The following is an 18,919-nucleotide window of genomic DNA, read 5'->3' on the forward strand; positions in this document are numbered from 1 at the left end:
AGGTACTGGTCAAATTGTTCAACACTTTTTCTATAAATTACTGCAAAGTTCCTTTTTGTAAGTAAGTACAAAAATCCTGCTTTCACATGGGAATCTTGTCTAATTCCAATGACAGCAAACCATGGCTGTCAACGAACACTACGGAAATCAAGGAGAAAAGGGAATTAAGAATACCTTTCAGCATGAAAAACCCGGGGAGTTCTTCTGTCATAGGTGCTTTCACATTTAAATCTAGGGTCCATTTCTTCACTTATCTCAGGATCATAGTCCACTCTGTAGTATCTTCTACCAAAATCACGGTCTTCATCAAGTCTGTGATGCTTCCTAATAGGAACTACAGACTGGCTAGCAAATCCATTGGGAACATCCAAATCTCCATCAAGCCTTTTATTTAACAGTCGACTTCTTAATTCAGCCTCATCATCTAACCTGTGGTACCTGTCTTCCTCCAGCCATCTCTTATTATTTTGCAGCTCTTCATAATCTTCTGTAGAAGTAAAGGCATCCTTCTTGGGAGGTTCTGCACCTGTATTAAAGGGCTGTGCTTCTGTATGTAGTTCCGGCTGGAGCCTGGTAACAGCAACATGTTTTATATTCCTGTTCATCTCATTCTGTTTATTGGAAAAAAAAACGTTAAAAGATCTAAATATAAACAAATAACACTGAGTAAAACCTTAGTTTTGTATTGATTCAAACAATCCCTAAACAAGTACTGGAAGAAAAGTAAGAGGTGAGCAAGGAAAATACTTCAAGAAGTGCTTAAAAGCTAGTGTTTTATTTATTTTTCTTGAGATTAAAAAAGGTACTCTTCCTTGTATCTAATGTGTTTCAGAAGCATGGCTATCAGTCCTGGACAGGTCTTTTACAAACTCTAATTTGACCTTCAGTTTCAGAGGTGCAAATAATCAAAAAACCACTTGGAACTTTACACCTCACCAAGAGACTAGATATCTTTATGATATCTTTATTCTATCCAGGCTCAGGCATACTTCTTCCCTATCAGCACAACCTTTTAACCTGACCATTTCTTAACCTATTTCTTTGCTCTCCAGGAGAAATCACTATGAGGAAGGATAGTTTAGTAAATAAAAAGTAAACCTATGACACACTGGACCAGAGTTCAATACACAGTTCTAACAAACAGCAGAGGACCCTCAGCAGCGATGACTGCTAACAACAACCTGGGCTGCATTACTTGTTGCCAGCAGGTCAGGGTAAGTGATCCTTCTCTGCTCAGTATTTATTCAGTATCCAGATTCTGGTGTAATGTGCCCAGTTTCTGCCCCTGGATACTGATGAACTGGAGAAAGTGCAGAGGATGGCTACTGAGATGGCATTTGAGCTCTTAAAGGAGAAGCTGGTAAAGCTGGGTTTATTCAGCCTAGAAGAAGGTTAAGGAGCATTTGTATGGGGCAGGAGGAACTAGAAATTGTAGTCTCTATCTAAAGGATAGTTACAGAGATGACAGAATAATGGTTTTCAAAGAATCAAAAGTCACAAGTTGCAGCAAAAGATATTCCAGTGGGATACAAAGGAATAGAAGTTCAGATCAAGAAGTTAAAGCAATGGAACAGGTTGCCCAGAGGAACTGTGCATTCTTCATCCTTTCAAAACTCAACCAGATAAGGCCTGGCTAACCTGATCTAACCGTGAAGTTAACTCAGCTCTGAGCAGAGGATTGGACTATATGACTTCCAAAGGTTCCTTGCAACTGAAGTTTATCCTAGGATTATCTAAATTGTTGGATCAAACTTTTGAGGTCATATGTGTTATTTGACTCTCACTCCAAGTTAAATATCCCTCAGAGAAGGCATAGCCTCAAAACATCACCAGGCTTTTTTCCTGTTTGTTCTTTTATGACAGCAAAATTGCTTCTACACAAGAATAATAAAAATATAACTTAAAAATGCAACTGGATGACAAACAAAGCAAATAGGAAAAACCTCGAGTCCCTAAATAGTTTCAATAGACAAGTTACATACGGAAACATAAATGCCTAAACATGTAGAAAAAATTTAGAAATTTACAGACTCAGTTACACAAACACAAGCAGCATTTTTGCCAGTTTCCTAGGGATCACTGTTGTGTAGTACTCCAACCCTTCAAGAAGTCAGTTAAGAAACAGATATTGAATTTCGACATCTAAAGAATGCCTGAATCCTGCCTTATACATGTCTTCACAGACTGAAATAGTTTTTTACATGTCTACATAACACTCCAATGCACTTGGAGGAAAAGATCTTTAAATAAGATCTTTACATAAGAAAACAATCCTTCGAGAAACAAGAAACATTCTTCTGGACAGAAATTAAAAATACATGGGTATTTGCACTTGCCAACTGCTGAAAGAAAGACAATAAACTTTCAGATGTGTTGAGTACAAATACAAGGCACTTCATGGAATGACACAGTTCTCATGTTAATGTACACTTCAGAATGTCTGTATTAAAAAGAAGTGGAAGGCCTTTTTAAATCAAACCTACATTAGGGAGTTCCAAATTATTAAACTGAGGCAAAAATATTTTAAAATTGAAATTTACCCTTTCTAGAAAAGATTTTATTATTTGCAAGCAGATTTCTCAGATCAATATAGCTTCCAGATTACTAAAGCAAAGGGTCTTACAACAATGTTAATTAGACCTAAAAATCCCACTGGCTGTTGAACTAGTTTGGGATAAATTTCTTCATAGTAACTTTTATGAGGCTCTGCTTTAGATTTGTGATGAAAATGATGTTGATAACAGAGGGATAATTTAGTTCCTACTAAATAGCGCTAACACAGTGCCAAAGGCTTTCTGGTTCTCATGGTGTCCCGCCAGCAAGAAGGCTGTGGGTACAAGGGAAGCTGACCCCAACTGACCATAGGAATATTCCACACTATGGGATGTCATGCTTAACATATAAAGATGGGGAAAGGAGGAGGGCAAGGGGACATTTAGAGTGATAGCATTTGTCCTCCCAAGTCACTGTTACACATGATGGAGCCCTGCTTTCCTGGGGATGGCTGAACACCTGCCTGTCCGTGATTTTGCATTCCTTGTGCACGTGCAGCTTTTGCTTTACCTCTTAAATTGTCTTTAACTTGACCTACAAGTTTTCTCACTTTTACCCTTCTGCTTCTCTCCCTCATCCAATGGGGGTGAGTGTGTGTGTGTTCCTAGCTGCTTACTGCCATACAAATCAAAGGCCTCCGATCAGAATGTGATTTCAATTATGCACGTGCCTAGTTCCCTTTCAGTAGTAAATTTTGTTAATTTTTGTTTTTTATTCACAAATGCACAGCATCATATTCTGGACAGTTGCCTGCACTTGCCTTGCTTTCTCATGAACTCAGCAGAGACTAAGGAAAAGAACGTCTGCAAATAAAAGCTATGTAAGGTTCAATATTTTGTTCAAAGAGACAGCTTTTTTGGCCACCACTTTTATCACCAAAAACAACCCAGGGACTTGCTTTAGACACACAGAAGAATGAAAGCATCTACCTATGACACAGACATGATGGAAGCAGGAATCAAGAACCGTACTGTATGAGTTGTAACCAGGACCTCCTAGACACATTAATAAAGCTGGCCTCACTGAACAACACAATATGTCTTACTTTGTACATCTTAATCATTGGTAAGACTGTAAAACTGTATTACCTCTCTGGTTTTCTTCCCTAATTTCCTTAGCCTTTCATTCCATTCTTCTTTATCCCTGAGATATTGATTGTACTCCTTGTTTCTTTCAAGTCGTAATTTCTCCTAAAATAGGCATTGAAAAGGGCATCATAATTTTGCATCTGTAGCAGCTTTTAACTTCATAGAACTGCAAGTATTAAATGAACACGTGCAAACTGTGTGTTTGCCCACCCCCCTCCCCCGTCTTTGTGATGTACAAATAAGGTTTGAATTGCTTTGAGGTTTTTTTTCATTCTTGAACATGGTACTTCCTTTAATCTGAAATGTGTAAGCAGAAGTCAGCTCCTTGGGCATGAAGTCTAGTCCCCAGTGGCATTACTGTAGATCAACCAGTTAGGCTTCCTCCTCCTAAGCCTATTCCAAAATTTTCCAAAGACTCACTCCTTTGACAATTAGAAACTCACTTTCTAATTTCCAATCTGAACGTATTTACAGGTGATTTCTATTCATATGATTTTTTGTGCGTGTTAAGATTAGTTGTGACTTGCCCTGCTCATAATGAAAACAGGACAACAAATACATGTATAGACAAGATGTGTCAGCTATAGCTTAGGGTATAACATGAACTGTGAAATTCACACAAGCAGTTAAACTTGACTTGAACTTGACTGCAAAAAGAGTCAGAAGTGCAAAGAATGCAAGGAAAACCAGAGAAAAAACTGATCCGTCCACATTGTCCTAGCTGCTTTTCCAAGGTGACGATATTTATAACCAGCTTGCTCAGGTCCAAAACTAAGCATGAACTGCACATCAATAGCCTAATAATATATGAAATACAAGTCTCTGGATAAAGTAAACTCTAACTCATATTATTCCTTTGTATTAGTACCTTGTGCTTAGAGTATACTACCTCATTCCAACCATCACATAAATGAAAAAAAGAGAATGATATTACAACCTTACAAATCATGTTCTCTTCCTCTGCAGCATTTTCCAATTAAAAAAGCAAAAGGTATTAAAAGAATCTGAACATTCCACGTAAATTTACTTTCTCATGAAGGAATTTCAAAAAAAAAAAATTTATACCTTAATCACCATGGAAATACTACTAATAGATTTGCAAATCATACTAATAGTTGCCAAAATTGTTTCGTTTGGTTTTGGGGTTTTTTTCCTAAAATTTGTGTCTATAGGTTTTATAACAGTGACAATATAAAACATGCAGACAGCCATGAAAGCTGCCTGAGAGGCATTTTCCAAAGCTGAGAAACAAGCCTTGTCTTTAACAGGTGGCAAAACACTAAGCAGAAAATTCAATATGCTGTGTGACTGCACATTTGACCTAAGAAAGGAAACCAAAATGCAAATGTTAACCTCTCATCACTATCTGCCCAGAAGCCCACTGTTTAGCAGGGCACAGTGTGACATCTTCTGGCAGCTTCTAGGTTCTGCAACAGCAATAAATGGGTAAAAAGCATAAAAAAGATAAAACAAAACTGTACAGACAATCTCAACAGATGTTGAGCTGCTATGATACAAAACCATCAATGATCAGGCATGTTCCCAGTTCAAATACATCTTCAATTTCCACAGAATTAATCAAAGGTACTTTATTTTCCACTGTTTCAGAACAAATACTTGCAAGGGTTAACACAAAGGTCACGAGAACCTGAAGATAAATTCAGTACAAGAGCATGTGGCCACTGAGGAGCAGTCCTTTCTCCTTTCTGGGTATTTTATTCTTGCTGCCTTCTTTTTACATTCATGAAACTTGGAGTTTGGGGCTTTTTCACATGAGCAATTTTCACTTATTTGAGTTCTCACCTGGCTCCTCATATGGCCAAACCATCACAAGAGAGGCAGAAAGTATAAGTAAGCACAGCAAAGGCAAGACCAACACATCCCAAAACAGAAGCCTTGCACCAGGTTACAGTGACAGCTAGTCCCAGACACAGATTAACAGTGCACCCTCTAGCCAACCCAGGTTAAAAAAAAAACCAAAATCAAATAAAACACCCAGGAGTGCAAACGTCTGGTCCTCCTCCAGCAACACAGTTTGTATTTCTGCCTTGCATCTCCACTGTGGTTTGACCAATCCTAATAACCAACCAGTGGCACTTGTGGAATCAGCAAAAATTTTGATAAATTACAGTCTTTCTGCTGACTCAATTTCCTGGATCAATTTACAAGCAAACATAAGAAAGGAACTGGGAATATAAGATCAACAATGTGAGGGCATGAGGAGAGACGACTCCTGTTAAGATTGATTTAGGCTTTCACAGAATCATACCATACATCAGAGGAACGGATCAGAGATAAAGAAAATCCACATATGCATGTTGCATTTTCATAATTGAACCTCCATGAACCTCCAAGAGCAGGGAGACTTTTATGGCTGGTATACTACTCCAACAAATGAAAGCAACTGGTAAGAAACCTCTGGGAGATCAAAGGGGCTAAACGCAGAATGTGTACTCCATTCACAAAACAAATTAGCATCTGTACTCTCAAAGAAAGACTTGAAATTGGGAAGAGTCCTATATTAACAGCAGGCAATATGTGAAATACCAAAGCAGCTTTTATTTAGATTTCCAGAGTCAACTGTTAAAAAAAAAAGCACATGAGGATAAGTGGGTAGGTTAAGCGTAAGCAAAAGACACCAAAGCAAATTGTGCACAGCAGAAACCACACTTCCTTCATTGCCGGTAGGAACTGGTAAAAATATCACTGTAGAAACACCTACAGGTAAATATTTTTAAAACAATCCCCAGGCTACAGTAAGAAAAGAATATACAATTATAACAAAAACAGTGTTGTTTATCAGACCAATATTTATTGCTGAACAAAACCCAAGCACAGCCACTAGGGGTTCTGAATACACCACATGCCCTGAAGTTGTGGATCAGAAGCAGCAAACCTCAAACTACTATCAGTATGGAATTATAAATCAAATTATGAAAAATTGAGTACACATAACCAAGGATTAAATTTTTTTTTAAAACAAACGAAAACAAACAAACAAAAACCACAACAAAACATAAAGACTTGACTTTTCTGAAAATTATTTTAATGACCACCTCCAAAAAGGTTCAATTGTGTAAAAAAAACAAACCAAACAAACAACTAAACAAAAAAACTTGAATGGAAATATTTTTTCCACAACACTTTAAACATTCAGGTTCATTTTCAAGTTATACTCCACTTACTTAATTTCCTTCATATATTTACCTTGGCAGATCTTCGCTCATCAATAGGAAGAGATAATCCCTGAGTATACGGGTCTACTTCACCAGTAGTCAGATAATTTTTCTACATTAAAAAAAATTTAAAACCATTCAACATATTTTAAAATACCAACTCTTACTCAACTAAATAGTTTTTAGGAATTATATTGTTTGAAATTAATTTGAGCAATTTAGTGAAATAAAGACTGAAGACAACCTTAATGTTTTGAAAATGTAGAATGTTCTTGGAACACATGAATGAAGTGAAGAAATGCAGAAAGTAAATGTCTCTGTCAAGTTTTAAGCTTGAGTTTGAAAGCGTTTGTCACTTCTTCCCTGTTACACTATTTGAAATGTTACAGTTAGTCTCCATATATTTATAAAAAAAACACCTATTTTTATTCAAAGAAACTCCACTCAGTTCTTCTCTAGCATAAGCACAAGCATAAGAGGAATTTTCCAAGATGATACCTTATTTAAGATGAAAAATTGCTTTTTCTAAGTGCGGAAAACATATCTACCTCTTACTTTAACAGATGGAATCTATGTTAACAGTAGCATGGTCACATCTCTTTATCTCAACAGTGTCTTCTATACCAGCACTCCCCAAACTTTTCAGGATAATGACCCGTTACTAAATCTTGTAATTCCTTATGGACCACCAGTCACTTTCAGAACAGAAATTCCCATCGAAACCACTATGTTGCTGCTCCATGTAGATCCCTGGGTGACAGCTTGGAGGCACTCAAGAGCTCTGACTGTTCCAGTACAAAACCGCATCATTATGACTTGTATTTTACAACTACACATTAGAAGATTTAAGAAGTTTGCAAACATTCAAGCATCAAGACAACCAGCTTAATATGGAAAACCAACTTATTCCTACTAGAGAAAGTAAATACACCATAATCCTTGTTATTAAGTAATTATTTTCATGCATTCTGACGGCATCTCTAGAGATTATCTCTGATGTTAAAAACATATTTGCCAAAAATCAGAAGTTGATATGGAAACTGTATTTTTCTAGATAAGCAAGATTAAACAAGTTATTAATAAAAAAAATTATCACTGTGAGAGCTGCTAAAAGTTACATTATCTCTTTAGGTGGGCAAAAGAGATTAGAGATTGGAAAAGAAATCAAAGATTGTAATCCTGTCTCTTGCTCAGGCCTTACAAGCTTAATCCGGTTAACATGTACTACATTAAAACAAACAAACAAAACCTTATAAACCTAAATTTGTAAAACTGGAGTTCAGTTGAGAATAAAACATTAGAAGTTAATGTAAAATTTATATTATTTGTGTACTTTAATGATAATCATGAAACATTAATTTTTGAAACACAATATTATAACTTTGAAAATAATCTGGACTTTTAAGACTAAACCAGAAGCAACAATCACATAAGCATAATTTGGGTCAGAGGTTAAGAAGGCAGTTTATTCTGCTGTTGCTATTGTTTTTCACAAATGCTATTTCTGTTATTCAAAGCCCCATAAAAACCAGCAGGTTGTGTTTCTACCATGTTATCTCCTGGTACTTTACTGAAGTTGCTTGATCTGAACAACCTCGATGGCCTGTGTTAAATTTTAAAATGACAGTTATAACGATATAAATAATTAAAAATCAATTCACCAAGGCTTGCAAAAACAATACCAGAGGTTTTATTTTTTCCTCACAATACTTGTATTCTTGCATTCTGGCCACTAGGTGTTGAATAACTGGCTCTACTGCTTCCCTAAGCATGACTGATGATAGTGATAGGGAAGAAAAAAAATCCCTGACTGGTTTCAATGACACACTATAATATTTCAGAGGTTACTATTTAATTCCAGCTTTATAAAGTATGCATATCATGGAAAAAAAAAAAGATCTGAACTCACAACCTCTATGTAACTGAAAAGCCTGGAAGCAAATGTCTACTAAAATAAAAACTATTGTACAGTCAGCATTAGACAGCAACAATAGCAACTGCGAAGGGAAAAGGAAATCAACAAATGTTTTAAAATATTACTAATGGAAAATAATAAATACAATTAATCATTTTGCACAAAGCAAACAATGCTGTTAGTCACAACTAATAACTACAGCATGCACGAACACACAAAGCACCAAAAAAGAGTAATGATTTCTGAAATTCCAAGAGCACAAAGCCTTCAAACAAAGCAAAGCAAAAAGCAACTAATTGGAAAGAAAAAAAAAATTATATTGCAGGCACCCTACCTTTCTTTTTGCCTGTGAAATACCCTAAAAGTCAGGGAGAAGATACTATTCAAAAAGAGTCTTTCATTCAAAAATATATGACTTAACAAAAACTCTTTCCTTTCTTAAAGCAAATTCATTTTTTCATTTTAAGAACTAAAGACACTGATAAATAGCATTTTCATACAACAGAAATTATTTGGTTCCTTATTTTTTTCTGTCTCACAAAGGGGAGATATGGAATATTCCCAAGATGATGACATTTCATACATATAATTTCAATTTTAAATTGACTGTGACATTTAGTAAATCACGTTAAGCACAACATCAAAGTTTTTCCTTCCTAAAACTGAAAAGAAGCTGTCAAATGAAATCACACTAATTATAGAAATATTCTTACCCCAATTACAGACCACAGAATACATAAGTACTTCAGAAAGTAACAGATTATAAATTCTTAAGCAAAAAACTAAGGAAGAAGAAAAGACAAACAAATAAAGTATTCAGAATAAAGTGTACTAAGTAATATGTAGTCTCATGTCAATATATAACCCTTCCCAGAGGTAACATTTGGAAATTACTTTTATCCAAATCTTTGAAATGAGCCATTGCTCATAATGAATGCCTTCTTATAAAAATTTTTTATAGATATCACTAATTTTCATTCAATTAAATGAGAGAATCATTTTAAGAGACTCACTAAAATGAAGCAACCAGTCAAGCAACTTTACCTGAGAAAGATATCGCCTATAATCTTCTCGTAGCTCCTCTTTGAGTTTATGTTTTTTTCGTTCATATTCCTCTCCAAGAGGTAAACTCATCCCATAGTCACCTGAAAGTTTAACAACATTAAATATCATCTTTACTATTTTGTATCAATGCAAAGCACACCCTGCAAAAGCTACATCTGGATTTTGACACAACCAATAAAAAAAAATTAATTATGCAACCAGTAATTACAAAATAGCCAAAAAAACAGTAGTATGTATGAGTAGATGGATGGAAAGCACAAAAAAAAATTGGATTTTATTTTTTCTCTAGTCCTTGCGCTTTTTCTCCCCACTAGAAAAAAAAAAGAAAAAAGCAACATAAACTGAATTTATTTGAAGAGTATACAAATAGTGTAATATCATCTAAAGTTTATACATATTTCTTTGGTGAATGTATGTTTCGGAAGAAATCTCCTTTGACATGTTAGTTCCTAAATTAACCTGATATTTTATGCTGTGATTCTCACACAATAGAAAACATAATGCACAACTGAAAGCAACAAGCTATTTGTTTAGCACAAAGCATTTGAAAAATATGTTGGCTTCCATATAACTAGAATCCGACCACACAATAATTATAATCATTCTTCTTTCCCCCTCACTGTTTTTAATTGTAGCAGACCCAAAACACATTAGTACTTTTCTGAGATTATTATCTGGTCTCATAACAGCTGCTAAATTAAAAAAAATAACGCTATGCAAGCTGTTTGCCATTCCCAAAATACATCCTTAAGCACTTTGTAAGAAACACCCCCTGCCCTAGAAGGCCACCTCTGCAGCCGCTTTCGCCACTCTCCACAAAGAGCAAGTGAATTCCACAAACTCATCCAACAAGAGACAAAGATTACAACTGTTGGGTGGGGTTTTTTTATTATTTCATATTGTTTCTCTAAAAGCATTTCTACCTCTTGTGACCTATGGAAAATTAATAGCAAGGAGTAAGAGGGAAGAGAAGGATATTCAAGGTTTACTCTCACATCAGACCCAATTTATTGCACGGATTTGTTTGGCTGGGCTTGAGATACATTCTTACATAGCTGAATTTTACATGAATTATTTTTGAATTATTTTTGAATTAGTTATAGAAAACCAAGAAAAAGACCAAAAGTAACTAACAGGTCAGAGGAAAGAATCTTTCAGTAATTTCACAGATGCCAGTAAAATTCAGTACAAAACAAACAAAAAAAAAAAAAAAGAAAAGGAGTGACAATTAAGGAATCAAGTGCTTTGATTCAAATATGTGAAGTATTCAAACAAAAAAGTGTTTAAAGTTAATTTTTTTACAGAAGACCTTTTTTTGGCCACCAGAAAAGCATTGAGATAACAATCACTGGTAGTGATCTGAGGTATATTTGAAAATTACTCACTTCAAAGACTTATTCTAGGAGAGCCTAGCAGAGCAAAACTACTGCAGTTAACATACACTCATCTTAATTTTGTACACAACTTGTCTGAATTCTTCCATCAGAATAAGAGATATACTTTCTTTTTCAATGGCTTTCTGCTTTTGTTTTTTGTGTAATTGCTGTAGTTATCTGCCATTTCATATTCTGTTCATCATATATAAGGACACTGACAATTTAAAAAAAAAGGTTAATATTTGAAATGCATTTTTTACACAAACATTTGCATGCATTTAATGATGAGAAATAACTGTCACTTTATTCAGTCTGAATCTCAGCATTACTGCTAGAACTATAGAGTATACTTAGTAGCTACCAAGGAACAAGTTCCTGTCTGATTTAATCCACAGGCAATCCACATTGCTTCAAAGTAGAGCCAGCCAATAATATCAACAACAATCCACTTCACTATCCAAATTATTATTATAAAAAGTGCTGGTTTGGGCTAAGATAGAGTTCATTTTCTTCATAGTAGCTGGTGTGGTGCTGTGTTTTGGATTTGTGCTGAAAACTGTTGGTAAACACAGGAATGTTTTTGATATTGCTGAACAGTCCTCACACAGCATCAAGGCTTTACCTGCTTCTCATTCCACCCATCAGCAAGCAGGCTGGGGGTAAACAAATAGCTGGGAGAGGACACAGCTGGAAGAGCTCACTCCAGCTGACCATAGGGATATTCCACACTATATGGCCTCATGCTCAGCAATAACACTGTGGGGAGGTTGGTGGGGTCTGCTGCTCCAGCGTGGCAGGAGGCCCTGTCCCAGTACGGCCTAGAATCTGGTCAGAGAATGCAAGCCATGCAAGCTCTCTCTAGTGAGTTACTGATGGCACCGTGGTAATACTTTTGGTGTTGAATTCTGCCAAAACCAGCCTAGTTCACCCAACTCCAAACACACATCCTGCTTTTTGAAGTTGGATGTGACAGCTGGTAGCTGGCCTGTAAATTTCTGACTAGCAGTCCACCACTTAATACTATAAAAGTCCAGTCCCCTTTCATACAGTCAGGTTCTTCTAATATAACCCTTCTTGGGATGTGTGCATGGAGATTCCTCCCTTTCGCTGGGGACACCCCCCAAGGGTACTCCTCGAGGCTGATGGAAAGGGATCTCCCCACAAGCAATGGTATGGGTGAGTTACATCAGATCTCTACTTAATAATTATTTCCTTTTTTTGCTAGCTTTAATATAATTGCTTCAATAGTTACTTCAATATAGTGTACTGTCCTATCTTATCAGATTCCAGGCCTTATTGGGGTAGGCCCTCCTGCCACTTACTAAAACTATTAGTACTTTTAGCATATATATTGTGTAATAAATAATTCTGATTAAGATCTTTCGTCTGATTAATTATAATAGTAAATGATTCATTTTATATACTCTCAGTTTGCCATCATTAAAATCTGCAGCACAAAGGTGGTTCAATCACACTTCTATAATTCCTTAAATTTAAGCCATGACAAAATCTGAGGCTAAGATTGGATACTTCCTGCACCTCATGACTCAACAGCAGGGCTTCTTCAATAAATTTTGTCTAAGTCTTCCACCCACAACATCAAGAACTGGCTGGGCATCAGTCAGCTGCTGGTGAACAACTGTTTTCATTTGTATCACTTGTCTTTCTTGGGGTTTATTTCTTTCTCTTTGTCATTTTCCTTTTCATCACTTTTTTCTTTTCATTATTAAACTGCTTTTATTTTAATCCATGAGTTTTTTCACTTTGACTCTTCTGATTCTCTTCCCCAACCTCAGAGTGGCGAGTGGTTGTACGGTGTTTAGCTGCCAGCTGGGGTTAAACCATGACATGGCAATACCTACTTACTGGTTTTCATTTAAGACCACCTGAATGCCCCTCACCTGTAATACTGTGCTGGGTTATTATACTTAGATGTTAACAGTTAAGTCAAGTTTGTAATAGTAAACACAACATAGTATGTTATTATAGCTCTCCCATAGTGAAAAATTATTTTAATATTAAAGTAGCTTAACTGTTGGGTATTGGTCTGTCACTGTCAGGCAGTGGGATACTACCTACTGTGTTCTATTTTCTGTATCATATATTTCCACTGTTAAGCAAAGAATTATCAACACCAGGAATAACATGCTGATCCTAACAAAACTGCCAAAAATGTGTGATAGATACTTATTCAGGTGTTGTCCTCTAACCAAATTTATGACTTCTGGCAGCAAGGGATATTCAGTTATCATTTCAAGTATTTTTTGTGAAGTTTTCCTCTAAAAGTCTTTGAAGAGCTTGTCTTTCCGATGGCTGGAAATTCTATTTATATAACAACCTTATAAAAACCATGTTTTTATTTATGCAGCTAAGATCAGTTCAGACCCACAGATTCACAGGCTCAGGTTCCATCTCCCACTGGAAGCTGCAGAATTACAGCAGGATTACAGTTGGCACAGCACGAAAATTAATGAGGTACAAACCCAAAGCATCTACACTGAAAGAAAAGAGTTACCTATCAACAAGAAACAGAACACAAATAAGTTCTAAAGCTGCCAGAACAAACCTGAGCTATACAAGTGTAACTAAGGAAAAATAGTAGCACCTACAGAAAGGAGATAGACAAGTAAGGAAAGGTGGCACATTACAGAAACATTAAAATGGAGAAAAGAACACTATCACACACATTTCCAATCAGAAACCACAAAGAACACAGAGAAAAGAAGAAAAAGGACAATATATAACGAAACAGTTACTAATACTGATAGTCGCAGCAAAACAAACCATTTCCCTTAGTTAAGATTTCAACCAACACTAAGTGTTTGTTCTTTCTCTGTATAGTAAATGACTACATTGTAACACTGGACACCGTAACAAAATTACAGATTAATACAAATAGTTTTAACTATTTGTTAATAAGACAAAATTTAATAACTAAAGACAGACTTGCAAAGCTTTTTTCACTCAAATACAACAGGAAAAGACACATCACCTATTAAGGACTGGCAAGTAGATTTCTTTTTTTGTTTGGTTGGTTTGGATTTTTTTTAGTGGCACTACTTTTACAGGAAGAAAAATAAAGTGCTTGCCCTGTTCTCCTGATTAAAAAAAAAAAAGTGTAACTGCAAAAAAAATTCCATACATTCCCAAGATTTTTGGAAGACTGAAGGACTATTATGCACTTGAACTGAAATGATCATCTTATGATTAAAGATCCAAAGTAGTAATTCCCTAGTAAAAATTCCCAAAGGTAACTAAATGCTACTTAAATCTAAAAGACATATTAAAAACGTATACTATACCTAAAGGATAGTTCTGTTGACTATTCGGAGGTATATTTTCTTTTGCCATGGAAATTAGGATTTTCCTAGTCTCAGAAAGCTTCTCTGATTCCTTATTCTGAAAACAAAACAAAATGCTTTACTGCATTACAAGGTAAAGGAAATATCACATATAAGAACATTAGTAACTTAATTATTTGCACTGGAGAATAGAGAGATTGAAAGTAACGCTGGATTAACACATTAAAATTACTAATAGGAAAACTGTGATAAGAACAGATTTTGTTTAATTGTTACTTTCCTTTTATATTTCCTAGTTTCTGTAAGAGAAATGTTGAGGACATTTATACCTTCCACCCCAACACCTCAGCTCTGGAGTGAGCAGAGGGCAGATCCCTGCTAGTCACCTTCCCTAAGGAGGGGGGGAAGGAGCAATAATAGCCATTTACAGGAGTTTTCTCACTTGTAAAATACAAATCTTACTGTGTATGCCTGGTAGCATACAGATTTTTAAAAATCTGCACACATACAAAGTATTTAAGTTAGAAATTACTTAATCCTTAATATATAATTTAACAAAAAATCCAGTTATAAGAGCACAGTAAAAGTAAGCTTAGCAACACAAGCACTTAAATTCAGGAAAGCTTATTAACAGTCTTACCCTCATTTCCATGTAAGGTGGATCATTTTCAAGTTCTGCCTTATCTTGTGCAAACTTGGCCTTGTGTTCTTCAATAGATTTGTCTAAGTCGTCCGCCATCATTTCTGCAGTTACAGAAAAGATGTAGAACTTTAGAGATTGCCTTTACATTAGAACTTCAAAAATTTAAAGCTCAGTAATAGTTGCTTAAGAAAGTAGCTAAAAAATAATCAAATTTGTCCCTCAGAACTACAACCCTTAAGATGTTTGCTGAGTCAACAAAACACCTGACTCAGGAAACCCATCCATGGAGGATACTACTTGATGTTTCACCAGAGAGAAAATTCAAAGATTCCAGATTGTAAGATTGAAGGTACTTCTCTAATCTTTTTTTCTAACATGGTTGAAGTGTTTTGGGGTTAGTTTTTTTACCTGCAAGTCTACCAATGAGCCTTTGCTACACACTAGCGCAAGCTGACTGTTGGTGAACAATTAAATCAAAATTAGAAAATATACAAAAGTAAACAGGATAAAGGAATCATTAGACAAAAGAGTATGAAAAGTGCAGATTACATGCATAGTCCAAAATAAGGACCAAATCATACAGTCAGTTCTGTGTTTAACTTACTATCAAGAGACGTCTTAAAAATAATCAAGTTTACTAAAAACAAAACAAAGAAAAAACTCACAATACATGCATAGTATTTCTGGAATTGGAGCCAACAGTGTATCACTACCTCCTGTATCACTAAAATAGCAGAACCAATAAGAATAGCTACAATTCTGCAATAATCTGCCAATCATCTGTAAGAAAACATGTACTAAAGAACAGTTGATTAATTCTCTTAAATGAGTTGTGCACCTTGCCTATTTAACTGAAAGCCCTTCAGAGCAGAAAATTTAGCATCTTATTTGTGGAATTTATTGTACATTGCTGCACCTGGATAACCTCGTAATAAAAATTAGAGTCAATCAAATTCATGTCAATGAAACTGCACAGAAGTTAATTTCGAATATTCTTTGTTACACCAGTCTTACCAGAACTAAAAATACTGCAAAGCTGTAACCACGGAAAAAAGGAAAGACAAAACCAAAACCAATGACTGCATACAAGCCTACTCATCCTAATCTCCACTCAGTGTTTTCACCAACTCCACTGGAGGAGGAGTTTTGCAAAACCAAGCCTATTGATTAAAAAAACCAAAAAAAAACCACCCAAAAACCCCTCTAAGTTATATTCCATACTTACAAGAAGCATGAAACTGAGAAGAAAATTATGACCCTCAAATCACTCTAATGCTACCCACACAACTTAAGCAATCCTATTGCTTATGCAGGTTCCTGAATGATCCCATCACATCCAGTATCTAAACCAAGACTATCCAGCAGGTTTTTCAAGGTTAATTCAGTATCTTTCTAAAGCCTACAGATTGTAAGAAGTAAGCATTAGGCCAATGACAAAGGCATATTAGAAACAGTTTCAGGAAGAGGATCAAAGAACTTAAAAACAACAACAAAAAAACAAACCACCACTTCAAATATAATAAGGTAGCACACAGGTAAACATAAAAATAATGTGTCCAGAAAGACTGAGATAAATGCTTACTAGAAGTAAGATGAAAACAAAAAATGCCCAGATTCTATCAGATAAAGTCAAGTAATTGCATGATAACTTAATTTAATGAATACATTTGCTTGATGTATTCCTCAGAATTTACTCCTTTAAACTTTTATAATATAAAATTACAATATCATTACAAAGGAGGCAGAACTAGGACAACCTATTTACAATTCCTAGTGGTAATACAGGACAATCAATTCCAAAAATAAATACCCCTGTCTGATTTGTCCTAAATCTTTAATCTCATTAGTTTTGCACACTGATAAGGGATAAGTTTAAAAGAGGATAAGTTTCCAGGCACTGGTAAATTTTATTCAGCCTACTAGGTTACATAAGAATAATGAAAAAAGGCTGAAGCAACTTGTCATATATAAAAAATGTGAAAGTTGGTCTCAACCCCCATCCAGTACTGCACAGTCATCAAGAGGAAAATTACCGCATGTAGGAGGCACTGTGAGAAGTCTTTTCAAAAGCTTGCTGACTGTAACATCTGTATTTCTTGTATCTATTTACAATCACATTTATAAACTCTAGAACTGTACAAACTTATTCCGAGAGACAGCATAAGGAAAGGAGTATTTGCAGTATATTTTGTATCTAGCACAAGGAACACCAAGAATATTCCAGCCTTCTGCACTCCTATCACGTTGCTCAAAAGAGCAATATAATAAATTAAAAACCAAAGACAAAACAGTTACAGTTGAACTACATAGGCAATTTAATTGGTGTGAAGAAAGCTGGCAATTCCAGGCCTTGGAGAATAACAAGATGACTAGTGCTACAGCACAGTTGATTCAGCATACCTTTAATACAGCTAAATAGCCTGGAAAAGTAGACAAATCCTTCTTAGAATTATCTAGATGTTTTGTGTCTTAACATCCTTCTGCTTGAGTTGATCTTCTTAAAAGATGCACAAGTGCAAACTTTATGAGATAGGCAAAACAAGTATATTATACTAAAAAAGAAAAAAAAATGTTATTATTCTAAGCAAAAAGATGACAATTTGAATGTGATGCATACACGGCGAAGTTTCAAAAATATACCAGCATTTAAATGAATGTCCCACTTAATATGAATCAACTTTATCATTACTGTATCATGTGAAGAGATCATGACTAATCACAATCAAAAGATCGAAACAACATATTTCTATCTGAGAAGAGGGCTACCACAGCCCCCATGTGTGCAGTGAATTATCTCAGAGGTGACAACACTAAACTCACAGTGAACTGTCAACTTCAAACTGGCTTCACACGACTGCACAAACACACCAGGGAAAAGCCTGACACTGTAACATCACTTCAAACCAAAACTAAATACCTCATTTTCAGGTTAACAATGCATTTGAATGCCTTTTGTGCATTTCTAGCCCCTTGCAACTGCTAGTAAAAGTAGCAGATTCAAAACCAAGCTTTGAGACATCGCTCCATGAGCATCTGCCTAGTGCAAAAGGGCAAGTCAGAATATGCTGTAAACACTTGAAAACCCAAGGATAAACCATATGTTCCCAAAATTATGAGGTGTAAACATCATATTTTTCATGCTTTTTGGAAAACACAGTATTCTGTAAACACTATTTCTAAAAAAATGTTTAATAGTACAAATCTATCAGCTTTCCTTTAGCTCTTGCAACTTTAAATCTTGGATTATTTGCATTCCCAAAACATGGCATTATTCGAAGGGCAATTGCATTAAACACACTGCTGCTATACATTCAACTACTGTATGAAAATGTTCCATAAAAATATTTTTCTGTATTATTTTGTTCAGGAACGTTTTAGATTTAGATTTTCATAACCTTTTTTCCTTTCCAACTGAAAGTTTTCACAAAAGTAACTCAATATCAGAGTCAGCTAAACAGACTTCAACTTAAGCAAATATAAAAAGCATATATTCAAGAACAGTAAGTCAGGTTTGAACATGGCATTTTTATTGGATCTATGCCCAGAGTTAATAATGCATGTCTAAGTATTCAAGGTATCCAAAACACCTATGTGCATATTCATCTTATGGAGTATATTTAGCTATGTATTGTGTAGCTACTTTATCACCTAGAGCAATGTTTATTGCATTCCTTTTTAATATTTCCCTTTTCCTCCTATTTGTTCAGGAAAATGAGGTACAAAATTTAAAATCAGCACGTGCAAGCAGATTTCGTCTTTTCCGTGCTACGCAATATTAAAATAACATCAGGAACACTGGCA

General features: G+C 35.3%; 1 protein-coding gene across 9 annotated transcripts in view; it reads right to left on the reverse strand.

The window, feature by feature from the left end:
• The window catches only part of CSPP1 (centrosome and spindle pole associated protein 1), a 63,508-nt gene that overhangs the window by 43,425 nt on the left and 1,164 nt on the right, over positions 1-18,919 (reverse strand). For 4 of the 9 annotated variants that reach the window (XM_050318426.1, XM_050318408.1, XM_050318387.1 and 1 more), the window contains exons 2-9: positions 17,519-17,670; positions 15,116-15,219; positions 14,476-14,572; positions 9,777-9,877; positions 9,067-9,090; positions 6,849-6,929; positions 3,642-3,743; positions 175-611 (exon numbers count right to left, since the gene is read on the reverse strand). In XM_050318426.1, coding sequence (XP_050174383.1) covers positions 175-611; positions 3,642-3,743; positions 6,849-6,929; positions 9,067-9,090; positions 9,777-9,877; positions 14,476-14,572; positions 15,116-15,217 — 944 coding nt within the window. In that variant the 5' untranslated portion in view covers positions 15,218-15,219; positions 17,519-17,670. The remainder of the gene's footprint in view (positions 1-174; positions 612-3,641; positions 3,744-6,848; positions 6,930-9,066; positions 9,091-9,776; positions 9,878-14,475; positions 14,573-15,115; positions 15,220-17,518; positions 17,671-18,919) is intronic. The other 5 variants (XM_050318460.1, XM_050318417.1, XM_050318443.1 and 2 more) reach the window with 4 other exon arrangements.

The sequence above is a fragment of the Myiozetetes cayanensis genome, unplaced genomic scaffold (genome assembly GCF_022539395.1).
Source record: "Myiozetetes cayanensis isolate MyiCay16 unplaced genomic scaffold, myiCay2020 scf1, whole genome shotgun sequence".
Classification (NCBI taxonomy): Eukaryota; Metazoa; Chordata; class Aves; order Passeriformes; family Tyrannidae; genus Myiozetetes; species Myiozetetes cayanensis.